At 49.9% G+C, this 13,257-nt stretch overlaps 1 protein-coding gene across 2 annotated transcripts; it reads left to right on the top strand.

Annotated features, from left to right (window-relative positions):
* The first annotated feature begins 2,865 nt into the window (after positions 1 to 2,865).
* On the top strand, positions 2,866 to 5,668 carry SIGMAR1 (sigma non-opioid intracellular receptor 1). 2 transcript variants are annotated; one of them, XM_026506333.4, is made up of 4 exons: positions 2,866 to 3,163; positions 3,306 to 3,506; positions 3,647 to 3,739; positions 4,593 to 5,668. In XM_026506333.4, the coding sequence occupies exons 1-4, from the start codon at positions 3,013 to 3,015 to the stop codon at positions 4,817 to 4,819; spliced, it is 672 nt and encodes a 223-aa protein (XP_026362118.1). In that variant the 5' UTR covers positions 2,866 to 3,012; the 3' UTR covers positions 4,820 to 5,668. The 2 variants fall into 2 exon arrangements, with proteins under 2 accessions (XP_026362118.1, XP_057169522.1); XM_057313539.1 differs by having other exon boundaries at positions 2,887 to 3,163; positions 3,306 to 5,668.
* The last annotated feature ends 7,589 nt before the right edge of the window (positions 5,669 to 13,257 follow it).

Here is a 13,257-nt window from a genome sequence, read left to right as displayed (position 1 = left end):
GAAGGCCAAGAAATAATTCTTGAGACATCTTTGGTGCAAAAAGGTGATTTTATTAAAGCAGGGGGATAGAGCTACTGCACCGGAGTTGTGAGGGGTGGCTGATTGGGAGTTGGAGGTTAGGGAAAAGGGAGGTTTTTTAAAAGAACTTTCATATGCTAAAGAAGACCTATAAGATACTGGAGGCCTGGCCATTGTCAAGTTAGGGTTGTTTTTTCCTCTAGTAAAGCATTAGCATGAAGACAGTCGAGAGCTTCCTTCTGGAAGTTAGGTTACTGAGAAGAATGTTTTTTCTTACGAATGTGACTAAAACATTTGTAAACTGAGGGAGACTCATGTCTTGCAGGACTGTGATCTCTGTAAGTTAACCATTTGTTTTTCCTTCCCTTAGCTTTAGGGCAGCCAGCAGTGCCTGAGGAATGTCACACAAGTCCCACCTGGGGGGGGGGGGGGGGCTATGGGGTGTCAGCTTGTGCTCTGTCCTCAGCTTGCCTTCTGCGCCCTCAACAGTGCCAGCTAACTCCTCACCCCCTTCAGGAGCATCTCTTAAGAAACATTGCCAAACCTCTCCTGTGTCTCCCCAAGATCACTTTTCGGGGGAAGAATACGATGGCTGAGATGGGGCCTACTGAGCCCTTCCCCTCCAAGATCTCTTCTACAACGTCGTTAAAAAGAAAACTACAGGCCCAAACTGGTGTCACATATGTCAAGTTTTCAAAATCGAGTTTTCAAATGCCTCATCTAACTGTGGTTTAAACTTCCTCAGAAATGTAGTCTTCCCTGGTTAGTCAAGAATTTCCCAATTAGCACCAATGAGTCCCTACCTGGGCCCTCTCCCCCAAAGGAAGACGAGGTGATCTGCATAATAACATCCTCTGCTTTTCCCCTAAGGCAAAAGGAACTTCCCTGGAACAACCCTTTTCTCTTTCTGATAACTTTTTTGTCCCAGACTTCTTCCTATAAAAACCTTCCATTTCTGGGGCACCTTAAGCATCCGACTCTTGATTTTGGCTCAGGTCACAATCTCAGGGTCTTGAGATCGAGCCCCAAATCAGCTCCACAAATCAGCTCCTCCTCGGAGCTCCCCTCTACTTGCTAGATGGGGTGCTGCCTGATTCATGAATTGTTTAAGAAAGCCAAGTAGATCTTCAAATTTACTTGGTTGAATTTTGTTTTTTAACATCTAGAGAATACGGCTGTGACCAATTTTTTTTTTTTTTTTTTAAACCATGTGTGCTAGAGAAGCCTTCTGAAAGACCAGGGGAACTGCAGACCTAGAAAGTCCCGGAGAGTTCTGCCTAAACAGGGGCGCAGAGGCCAGCTTTTGGGGTTAGTCTCTGGTCCTCAGGGATCTTAAGAGAATGGTCAGCTCAGGAGTCTCACAGAAGCCGGAGCCAATACAAAAACGTTCCCTCCATCATGCATTTTCCTCTAGATAATCCCTTTTTTATCTTTCCCTTCTTGGCCAAGTTTCTCAAAAAATAGTCCATCTTCCCAGCCTCTACTCTTACCTGCACAATACACTGTAACATGTCTAGTGGCCTGTAGTAGGTTAAGTAATCTTAGTTGCTGTAGCAAATGACACCCCACCCCCCAAACTCAGTGGCTTAGCAACACTGTCCATTGTGGGGGGAGAGAGGAAGCAGTATTCAGAATTCTCCACTACTTAATTCTCTGTAACTAAGATAATAGATGAGGGAAGAGAGAGAATGTAAAGAATTTCACGGGTTTTAGGAGCCAGACCTGGAAGTGGCATACATAATTTCTGGCTGTACTGCATTGGCCAGAACACAATCATATGGCCTCATCTAACTACAGAGTACACCGTGGAATGTAACCTGGCTGCCTAAGAGCAAAAGGAAATAGATTCATGAATGTATAGCATTATTTCTGCTACATGCCCCTACTGAGAAACCTAATGACCACTTCCCATCATTTTATCAGAACTCTCAATTACATTTGACTGTGATGACCCTTCATTCCATCACTATCATGTGTGATGCTATGCTCTTCCAGTTCTATTCTCCTTTGTGTTTTGTTTATATAACAAACACATATGTTGCCACTTGAGAGGCTCTAACTGCTTTATAAATATTAACTCATTTAATCTTCATCACAATGAAGCTATGTACTATGAGGTAGGTACCTTTGTTCATCCCATTTCACTGATAGAAAACTGAGTCACAGGGTTTAAATAACTTACCCAAGATCACACAACTAGTAGGTGGCAGGAGCCAGGCTTTTAACCCAGTCCCGCTCCATAGTTTCTTAATCACCACACTTTGCTGCTTCTTTTCTCCTTTGCTTCTCTTCATCATTTCCCTCCCCATAACCCTGTTGGTTTACAATGCCCTCCTCTCACATTTTGTGCTTCAAAACAAAGAATGAATCGTAGGCTCCAAAAAAGACCCCATGCTGTCTCGCCTTTGTTCTTGCTTGGAATAGGCCTCATTCGCTAGAATGCCCTTCCCATTTCCCTTAAACACATTGCTCAGGCGCCACCGCCTCTAGAAAGCCTTCCGTAACATTCCTAGGCAGAAGAAGCGCCTCCTCCCACCTTCTGTGCTAGCAAAGGTGACAATCACAGGTCCCGGAAGGCTCTGCTTCCGGGCTCGCCCGCTTCACCTGGGAGCCCAAGCGGGCCAGTCCGTTCGGCGTGTCACGGCCACCAAGCCCCACCCACACTCACACCCCCACCCACACGTGGTCTGGCGCTCGGAGACACCCCTCTTGTAGGCCCTAAAGGGGGCAGCTGGGATGGCTTAGCCCCGCCCCCTTGCATCACGCGCGAGGCTCCGCCCCACCCCTTGGCGCTCCCCGCTCCCCGAGAGGAAATGGTTCAACCCGAGGGGCGGTGCCCGGGTGCCCGGACTGTTCTGATTGGTCAGCACAAGCCGTACCACGGCTGTGGCGGGGGAACGGTAGTGGACTGCGCGCCGCAGGTTTGGAGGCAGTGGAGTCACAGTTCCAGGCCCCAGTTTGTTCCTTCGCTACTCTGCCAGGCCGCCCGCCGGGATGCAGTGGGCAGTGGGCCGGCGGTGGTTGTGGGCCGCGCTGCTCCTGGCTGCCGCAGCTGTGCTGGCCCAGGTGGTCTGGCTCTGGATGGGCACGCAAAGCTTCGTCTTCCAGCACGAAGAGATCGCACAGCTGGCCCGGCAGTACGCGGGTGAGCCGACGGATGACCGGGCGAGTGAACGGGTGGAGGGCAGAGGGCTGGGGAGGCCCGAGCCGAGCTGGGAGTTTCAGAGGCGCCTTTCCGGAGTTCGGAGTGGTGCTGGCTCTGACTGTTGTTCCTCTGTCCCCGCCAGGGCTAGACCACGAGCTGGCCTTCTCTAGGCTGATTGTGGAACTACGGCGGCTGCACCCAGGCCACGTGTTGCCCGACGAGGAGCTGCAGTGGGTGTTCGTGAACGCGGGCGGCTGGATGGGCGCCATGTGCCTTCTGCACGCCTCACTGTCCGAGTACGTGCTGCTCTTCGGCACCGCCCTGGGCTCTCGCGGCCACTCGGGTCAGTGCTGGCGGCGGGCCGAACTGGGAGGCTGGGGCTGTACAAGGGCTCATTCCCTCTTTTCTGATGTTTGGTCAAGCCATGTATTGATACCTGATATTAATACCCTGATACTGGGTGTCCATCTGATTGTCCCTCAGGGCGCTATTGGGCTGAGATCTCGGACACCATCATCTCTGGCACCTTCCACCAGTGGAGAGAGGGCACTACCAAAAGTGAGGTCTTCTACCCAGGTGAGTCTTCTACCCAGGGCTCTGTCAGAGAAGTGGGTCGCTTCGTTCTGGGGTGCCCATAGTTGGAGTACGAGAGCCATAGCATGGAAAGGGGGTATGTTGGGGGCTCTCCCCTGGTTCCCTTACCCCCGCAGATAAGCCACAGGTCGTTGATTGAAGCAGGTCCAAGGGTCTCTGTTGCTTTCTACTGTCAAAAGGAAACAAATCGTAACAGCTTCCTGTTAACCATGTCTGATTTTTATCTACCAAGACACTGTTTTATTCATCCAATATTCCAGCAGTTGTTGGGGAGACAGTTGGGTAATCAAATACGCTCTCATACCCCCAAAAACAAGACAGAACGTCGTCTTCCATGTTTCTGTGGTGAAACATTTTACATAAAAAGTAGAGCTTTGGACTTCCACGTAAGTTTGAGGTTGCGTGTTACAGGCATGACAGGCATTATAATTGAACAGCTACATTTCTCAGAAAGCCACACGAATCTTACGGTCACCCCTCCCTATCTAACAGGCACAGCCCAAGTTTAGCTAAATTTCTGCCTGACATGAGTGAGGCTTGGGAATGCAGACTTCCAGGACTCCCATACAGTGGCCCATGGCCAGGTGAGGTGGCCCTCCCTGGCTTCCCCCCAAAGAGGACATGAGCCAGGTGATGCCACAGAGGAAAACTTAGAGGAGTGGCTATCTTGGCTTCTTACTCTTCCAGATGGGCGACCAGGCCAGTGAGGTAAGGCTTTTTCCTTTCCTGAAGCTTCTGCTCTGTTCCCTGCCTCCAGATAGCCCACGGGCTAGGGAGGTGGCAGCAATGGAAGGGGAGGGCTAGGCTCCTTATGTGGGTACTCCCTGTTCCCCAGGAGAGACCGTGGTGCATGGGCCTGGTGAGGCAACGGCTGTGGAGTGGGGGCCAAACACATGGATGGTGGAGTATGGCCGAGGTGTCATCCCATCTACCCTGGCCTTCGCGCTGGCTGACACAATCTTCAGCACCCAGGACTTCCTCACACTCTTCTATACTCTTCGCGCCTATGCCCGGGGCCTCCGGCTTGAGCTCACCACCTACCTCTTCGGCCAGGACCCCTGACCAGCCAGGCCTGAAGGAGGACCTGTGGCTATACAGGAGCGGGCAGGCCCGCACACATCCACTTCCTGGAGCCCACGTGAAAAGACAGGGACATACTCACAACATGCAACTACTAAACTAAGTTCTGGTGTACAAGCAGGGACATACATGCTTACACAACCAAACATAGAGACTCATGGGAACATACGGGACATACATGCAGATACAATCCCATGTGTACAGCAGCTTCATGCATTCACACCCATCCAGAAAGGAAGGCCCATATATATCAAGGGGGCCAGTCATATGCAGACACACATACTACAGGCTTGACTCACTAGCTTTCCAGAGCTTCCCTGCCACCAGTCAGGGCTCTGGAGTTAGGGATGGGTGTGGGTATTATACTCTGTCTGGGCCTGACCCCTCAATCCAGCAGCAGTTGAGGGTGGAGGAAGATGAAGGGTTGCCTGTGGAGGCCCTCTTCATCTCCCTGTCCTCACCATATGCCTTACCCCCATTCTCTTCCCCTGCTATGCAAGTGCTCTTGTGGACTGTCCCCCACCCTCTCAGCAACCAAGTCAACTGGGGAACTGTAAGAATGGAGAATGCTGAGGTCAGGGTCCTGCTATCCTGAGAGACCCCTGCCCCCAACCCCATTCATCCCTCAGGAGTATGATGGGGAGGCTGGCTTCAGTTCAGGGCCCACTGCTGGGCAGGGGACCTAGAGAGGTTAGCCTAAGTCCAGGGAGCCATCCCTGGCCTAGAGAAGGCCTTTTCTGCACACATGCACCCCCATCACGGCTTTCAGACACTGCCTTTGACGCACTGTCTGCCCATCTGTCTCTGTTAATAAAGACCTGTTGAACGGTTTCATTTCTTCGTGTGTCTGAACAGCAGGAAAACCTGCTAATGTGAAGAAATTAACGGCTGGTTGAGATGGTGTGTGTCTTGATCTTGCCTTACCTCTGCTGGGCCCATTCTGGAAATAGCCCTGGGAATCCAATCCTGGATGGCCACGGGGTGGCAGTGTATACTCACTTTTGAACTGAAGGTGGCACAGTAATCATTTTTGTCTGTTTCCAGGATATCATGTCCACCCCCAACCAGAGTTAGGAGTTCTTCCTCTCCAGTCTTCCTTCTCCAGGACACCTGACTTGTAGAAGCCCCCAGGGGTGGAGAGCAGGGACACTACCTGGTGGTATCTGAGGTAGGTGGGGCTGGCAGTAGGATGAGGCAAAAAAAGTGCCTAAGGTGCACCCACTCCCAGGGATACTGCATTTGCCTTAAATTTTGTACCTTGGCACCTCACTTGCCTCATTCTTCCTGGCCCTGTTCTGAGGTTGAGTAAGACCCAGGCCACTCTCACTTCTTAGGACTCCTGGTATATTAAGAACAGAAAGAAACTGGTTATAAAAATACACAATTTTTTTAGATTTTATTTGAGATGGAGAGGGAGAAGCAGGCTCCCTGCTGAGCAAGGAGCCCCATATGTGACTCAATCCCAGGACCCTGAGATCATGACCTGAGCCCAGGGCAGATGCTTAACCAACTAAGCCACCCGGGCGCCCCAAAAATATACAATTTTTATATACAAACTCAACATTTTGTAAAGTTACTTATTTATTTGAGAGAGAGCACAAGCAGAGGGAGAAGCAGACTCCCCACTGAACAAGGAGCCCGATGCGGGACTAGATCCCAGGACCCTGGGATTATGACCCAAGATGAAGGCAGATGACCAACTGACTGAGCAACCCAGGTATCCCCAAACTCAACATTCTAATGAACAACAACACAAAAAACTACATGTATAACTGTTTGGAAACAACATCAAAAGTTTCAATTTGTGGCTCTGAGTGAATGTGAGGCCCAGGCAAGATGGCCATTCCAACATCTCTCTACCACCACCGTATTGGCCATGACAGGTCCTGGCTGGGGCCTCTCTACTGGGTTGCAAAGCCAAGCCTCTAAGGATTTCTCCCGCCCCATAACCCAGCTCTGCCTCTAGGCTCAGAGACCACATCTATCAGGCATGCCCTAGCTCCCCTTGTCTTCTCTTCCTTTCCACATAGGACTAGGCTCCCAGACTCCTCCCTATCTCAGTTGCTAGGTCCAATGGTTATTTCTTAACTTTCATTTGACTCAGTTAATCACTCTTAAAACACGGCTTCCAGGACACTACTCTTCCTGAGTTGGCCCCTTCGCTCTTTCTTATCTCCTTAACTCTTAAATTGGCTCCTTTGACTTTCCAAGACTTAATCCTCAAACTTCTCTATCTACACCTCTCCTGGTGTTCTCAACCAACCGTGTCTTTTTTTTACAGTTTCATCGAAATATAATTGACACATAACATGCTGTTAGTTGAAGGTGTATAATACAATGATTTGATATATGTATAGTGGAATGATTACCACAATAAGTTACATCCATCACTTCACATAGTTACAAGTTCTTTTTTTCTTGAGGTGAGAACTTTCAGTATCTACTCAGCAACTTTCCAATTCTATATATAGTATTTAATATACTAATATACTATTAAGTAATACAGTATTAGAGCATTAAGCTCCACATTACATCCGCAGGACTTATTTACCTTATAACTGTAAGTTTGTGCCTCTTGACCACCTTTCCTCATTGCTCCACTACTCCCCCCACCCTGCCCCCGTGCCCACTCACCCACTGCCTCTGGCAATTATCAATCTGTTCTCTGTTTCTGTGAGTGTGGATTTTTGTAGAGTTCATGTAGAAGTGAGAACACACAGTATTTGTCTTCATCTGACGTATTTCACTTAGCATAATGCCCGCAAGGATGAGTGTATAAAGAAAATGTGATATAGACGTATGAGCGTCCGTATGTACATACAGTGGAATATTATTTAGCCATAAAAAGGAAACCCTTGTCATTTATAACAACATGGATGGATCTTGAGGACCATCTATATGTCTTAACTCCTATTTTTTTGTCTTAACCTAAACCTCTGAGCTCCAGGTTCAGCTATCTGACTGCCTCCATCTACACCTGAATGTCTCATTGGCATCTCACACTTAAAATGGCAGCGCGGGGGCACCTGGGTGGTTCAGTCAGTTAAGCCTCTGCCTTTGGCTCGGGTCATGATCTCAGGGTCTCAGGATCGAGCCCCGCATTGGGCTCCTTGCTCAGTGGGAAGCTGCTTCTCCCACCCCCCTGCCTGCTGCTCTGCCTACTTATGCTCTCTCTCTCTCAAATAAATGAAACTTAAAAAATAAATAAAATAAAATAAAATGGCAGTGCAAACTGATTTCTCTCCCAACACAGCACCTCTTACAGTCTTTACTGTCTGAGTTCAGGGTACCTACATTTACCCAGCTGCCAAGAACCTTGGCTCCATCATTTTGGGTACCATTTTTTTTTTTTTTTTTTTTAAGATTTTATTTTTGGGTGCCTGGGTGGCTCAGTTAGCTAAGCATCTGCCTTCCGCTCAGGTCATGATCCCAGGGTCCTGGGATCAAGTCCTACATCGGGCTCCTTGCTTTGCTTCTCCCTCTGCTTGCCTCTCTCCCCACTTGTGCTCTCTCTCACACAAATAAATAAATAAAATCTAAAAAAAAAAAAAATGTATTTTTAGGGGCACCTGGATGGCTCAGTGGGTTGAGTGGCCGGCTCTTGATTTCGGCTCAGGTTGTGATCTCAGGGTCGGTGGATCGAGCCCCATGTCAGGCTCTGCTCAGCACGGAATCTGCTTGTCCCTCTCCCTCTGCTCCTCTCCCCACTCACTCTCTCTCTCTCTCAAATGAATAAATGAATAAAATCTTTTTTAAAAAGATTTTATTTTTAAGTAATCTCTACACCCAGCGTGGGGCTTGAACTCACAACCCTGAGATCAAGAGTCACACTGAGCCAGCCAGGCACCCCATCTTGGATACCTTTCATTCTCACATCCAATATCCAAGGCATCAACAGATCCTGTCAGTTTTATCTTTAAAACATATCCAGAATCTACCCATATCTTGCCTCTTCCACTGTTACCACCTGATCCAAGCCATCTTGGACCTGGATTACTCTTGCCTGGATTACTGAAAGTGCCTCTTAATTAATCCTCATGTTTGTATCCTGTGTGGATGATTCTCCACACAATAGCTAGAGGCAGACTTCTACTCTCTGCTCAGACACTTCTTCGTTTGTTCTTTCTTCTGCTCAAAACTTTGTAATGGCTTCCATCTCATTTAGTCCTTTAAGTGCCTCCAGGAACCTACTCCAAGGCCCATGTTAGTGATGACCAAACATCTGACCGTTTACCCTGCTTACTTTATTTTAGCACAGTGGCTTCCTTGCTTTCCTCCGACACACCAAGCAAACTTCCACCACAGGATACTTACACCTGCTATTCTGGCTGCAGTGCTCTTCCCTAGATATGCCTATGGCTCTCTTACTCCACTCCTTCAATACTTGGTTCTTCCCTTAACATTTTTGTAAACACAGAAGGGTGTTTGTTTAATTTTAATATATTATTTATTTATTTAAGTAGGCACCACGCTCAACATGGGGATCAAATTTACAGTCCTGAGATCATGAGTTGCATGCTCTGGGGTGCCTAGGTGGCTCAGTCGGTTAAGCATCCGACTCTTTATTGGCAGGGGCCATGATCTCATGGTCTTGACATTGAGCCCTGTATTGGGCTCCACGCTCACCGGGAGTCTGCTTGAGATTCTCTCTCCCTCTCCCTCTGTCCCTCCCCCTGCTCACTCTTTCTCTCTCTCTCTAAAATAAATAAATCTTTAAAAAAAAAAAAGTCACATACTCTGCTAACTGAGCCAGCCAGGCGCCATCCCCCTCCCTGTTCTGTGCTGGTTTTATTTTATTATTTATTTATTTATGTATTTATGTATTTTTAAAGATTTTATTTATTTATTTATTTATTTATTTATTTGACAGAGAGAGAGAGAGCACAGCAGGGGAAGCAGCAGGCAGAGGGAGAGGGAGAAGCAGGCTCGCTGTGCAGATGCACAGCCACTTAACCATTTGAGCCTCCCAGGCGCCCCTCTGTGGTGGTTTTAACATGCCTCCATAAAATTCTTGCTACTCCTCCCTTTAAGAGGTGAAGACTAATTCCCTTCCCCTTGAATATGGGCTGGACTTAGTTATGTAATTTTAATAAATACACGGCAGAAGTGACTGTGTGATTTCCAAGACTAGACCATAAAAAGCACTGGGGTCTCTTTAGTCTCTCTTGGGTCACTCTGGGGGAAACCAACTACCATGTTAGGAGGACACTCAGGCACCAGGTCCTATCCTATGCAGAGGGTCACCAGGGGAGAACAGCTTCCTACCAACAGGCGTGTGAGTGAGCCATCCTGGAAATGGATCCTCCAGTCCCAGTCAAGCCTTCGTGTAGCTGTAGCTACAGCCAACATGTTTGCTACAACCTCATAAGTGGTGAGTCAGAACCACCCGGCTATGCCACTCTCGAATTCCTGATCCACAGAATTGTGAGAAAATAAATGTTGTTTTAAGCTTGCTGAGTTTAAGTGCAATTTGTTACAAAGTGATAGGAAACATGTATCCTTCCCTTTCTATTCCCCTCAACCCAGATTTATTTTTCCCCATTTTAATTATTGCCATCTGATATACTATGTATTTCCCCCACTGGAATTATACCATTGTAATAAGGACTTTGTTTTATTTATTCCCGTGCCCAACAGTGTCTAGCAGAAAGTAGGTGCTCGGTAAATATGTGTTGGATAATGGAGGTCTACGTCTGTCTGTGTCTTTGTCTCTGTGAGGTTTAGGAGCAGATGGGAGCTAAGTGAGGGTGTAAGAGAGAGCCTATCCTCTTCACAGATGAAGAGAGAGATAAACCAGGTCCCAGTAAAGCTTATTGCTTCCCCTCAGCCCTTCTCAGTTGTAGCCCTCCTGGCTCAGACCCCAAAGACAGGTTTACTGTGCTTGATTGATGATTGATTCCTTTCTTCTGAGAGTAGCTGCCCAATCCCTTGCCCCTATCCTGCTCCACCCTCTGCAAAGCATTCTCCAAACTCTCAGAACTGGAATTTCCCTAAGCCAGTTCCTGTCTTTCCAAGAAAAATCTTGCCATCTATCTCCTTCCAGGCACCTCCTCTTCTCTGAGCAGGGCGCTGGAGGGTAAGGGGCAGGGTGTGAGAGGAGCAAGCTGGGCACAGGAGTTCTGCAGAGCTCTACCCTCCATCCTAGTTCTCCAGGAGCCCCTAGGGCATGTCTGTCTGCTTCTGCACATTCAGATTCTCCCCTCTGGGCCCAGAGGAGGGAGCAGGACTCTCCCCAGAAGAACTCACAGCACACGAAGCTATGGGGGAGCAGGCATCAGTACTGAAAGAATTTGGATCACCAAGTCTTCTTGAGGGGTTGGGGTTTGTCAGGTCTGAAATCTGAGCAGGAGAACACGAGTGAGCCAAAGGTGTGAGCAGTACTGAGTTCCGGTACAGCCAGAGATGGGCCAAAGAGATCAGGGACTTAGTGCTGCAGTGGAATCTGTGTGGGGGACAAGGGTGGAGGCTAGAGGACAAGAAGAGCAGCGAGGTGTCACCCAGCACAAGATGAGAAGTGAGAAGAGCTAGTGATCCAGACCAGGACAAGCTGGGTTCGAGAGGAGGGGACTGATTGGGAGAGGGGGGAGGAGGAGGAAGGAGGCAAAGTCAAACCTGAATTTCTGCATCCCACAGGAATCTTAGTCCTGGGAACAGTGTGCCTCACTGGGTGTGAGGTTGGGGGATGGTCCCTGGTGCTGGATCTGACATAGATGAGTTTCACACTCATGCCAGGTGTCAAACCAACAGATAAAGGTTGTTCACTCACACACTTGGAATCACTTCTGGGTGGCCCTCATGCTTTTGGTAGGTCTATCCCACGAAGAAACTGGAGAAGGTATGAAGTATGAGGGTGCCTGGGAGGAGGGGGATCCAGGCTTCTCAGAGGAAAAACTGTGGCCTGCCACTCAGGGCCCCCAAATAAGATACAGCATCTCAGCATCTGGGGGATAACTGGGGGTAGAGTGGGGCTGAAACAGTTGGCTGAAGGGTTCTGGAGATACAAACTGTGAGTCACACACAAGAGGGTTGAGGACGTGTGTGAAGATGGGCAAAATGCTGATAATGACAGTTGAAATGTGGGATGGATACCAGAGGTTCATAATACTATCCACTCTTCTTGGGTATACGTTTGAAAATGTCCATAACAGAAGGTTACAAGAGCATAAAAAAAGAAGAAAAAAAAAGTGTGGCTATGTGTGTGCGTGTGGTGCGTGTAGCCTGCTGCTGTGGATGTGCAATCAGTTCAGAGACCTCTGAGTGCGTGAGCGCAGTTGTGAGTCCACCACCGTGGGCACGTACTGCGCAAGCTGCAGCGTGCATGCGGTTGGGGGCAGCACCTGGGCAGGGCAGGGGGAGAAGCTTTCGCTGTGGGTAGGCCCTCCACATTCCCCTCAGCATCTTGCAGAGTGACTCCCCTCAAGATCACGACCTGCTCAAGCCATTGGCGCTGTAATGTCCGTGTAACCAAATATGTGCGACAGGACAGCTGTGTGCCAGAACTTGTGACAGGGTGTGAACACGGCTATTTGTGTGTGAACGCCGGGCACTGAGTGTGGATTTGGGGGCACGACTTGGGGGTGTGACTGGGCCCTGGTCCAGAGTCCAATGGTGTTAGACTCCTCACTGTCCTTGGAACGATTCCCGGCAGCTCTCCAGCGCCCCCTCCCCCCAGTGTGGCTGGGTGGAGGGGGAAACACCTGTTGGGGGGCTGGGAGCGGCAGAGCCCCCCGGGGCCTCTCCCCCGGCGCCCCCGCCCGCGCTGCCCCTCTCGGGTCCCGCCCCCGCGGCCGCCGCCGGCAGAGCGGCGCGTGAGCGCACCGAGGCCAGAAGAGCGCACGGCGGCACGAGCGCACGGCGGGGGACCCCGCGCAGGGAAGCGAGCCGAGCGAGGGGCTGCCCGGGAAGCGGGCGGAGCAGAGGGAGCGCCGTGGAGACGCCGGGGGCACCGGGCCGCGCCAGGCTGGTGAGTGCGCCGCGGGGAGTGGGGAGCCAGAGAGCGGGCGTCGAGACCCCGCGGTCGCGGTCCCCAGCCTTCCCGGTCCCGGGCTCTGCCCCCGCCGCCCTCGGTTCCCGCGCCTCCTCGGTGCTGGTCCTCTGGGTCTCTGCCCCGTCTCTCCGTCTGTTTTTTCCCCGCCTCTGTCTCTGTCTCCCGCTATTTACCGTCTCGCCCTGTTTCTTTCTCATCTCTTCTCTCTTCAGTCTCTGTCTCCTGCTGCGTCGGTCTTTCCCTGTCTCTCTCAACCACTGCCTCACTGTTTCTCTCTCTCCCCCACCTCTGTCTCTGTCTCTGCTCTGTCCCTCTTCTGGACTTCCTGTCACTCAAGTCTTGTTATTTATCTCTTGCCCCTCTATCTCTCTTACTTTCCCTCTCTACCCAATATCTCTATCAATCTCATCTCTTCCCACTTCTGTCTGTCTGT

This window comes from Ursus arctos, unplaced genomic scaffold (genome assembly GCF_023065955.2).
Source record: "Ursus arctos isolate Adak ecotype North America unplaced genomic scaffold, UrsArc2.0 scaffold_18, whole genome shotgun sequence".
NCBI lineage: Eukaryota > Metazoa > Chordata > Mammalia > Carnivora > Ursidae > Ursus > Ursus arctos.
Note: the sequence above shows the minus strand (reverse complement) of the source record. Positions and strands in the feature narration are given on the sequence as shown.

What these genes read in the sequence shown, in the direction of transcription:
- SIGMAR1 (XM_057313539.1), top strand. Translation starts at nt 3,013, where the DNA reads ATGCAGTGGGCAGTGGGCCGGCGGTGGTTGTGGGCCGCGCTGCTCCTG. An exon ending in GCTGGCCCGGCAGTACGCGG is followed by an intron (nt 3,164 to 3,305) that starts GTGAGCCGACGG and finishes TGTCCCCGCCAG; the next exon opens with GGCTAGACCACGAGCTGGCC.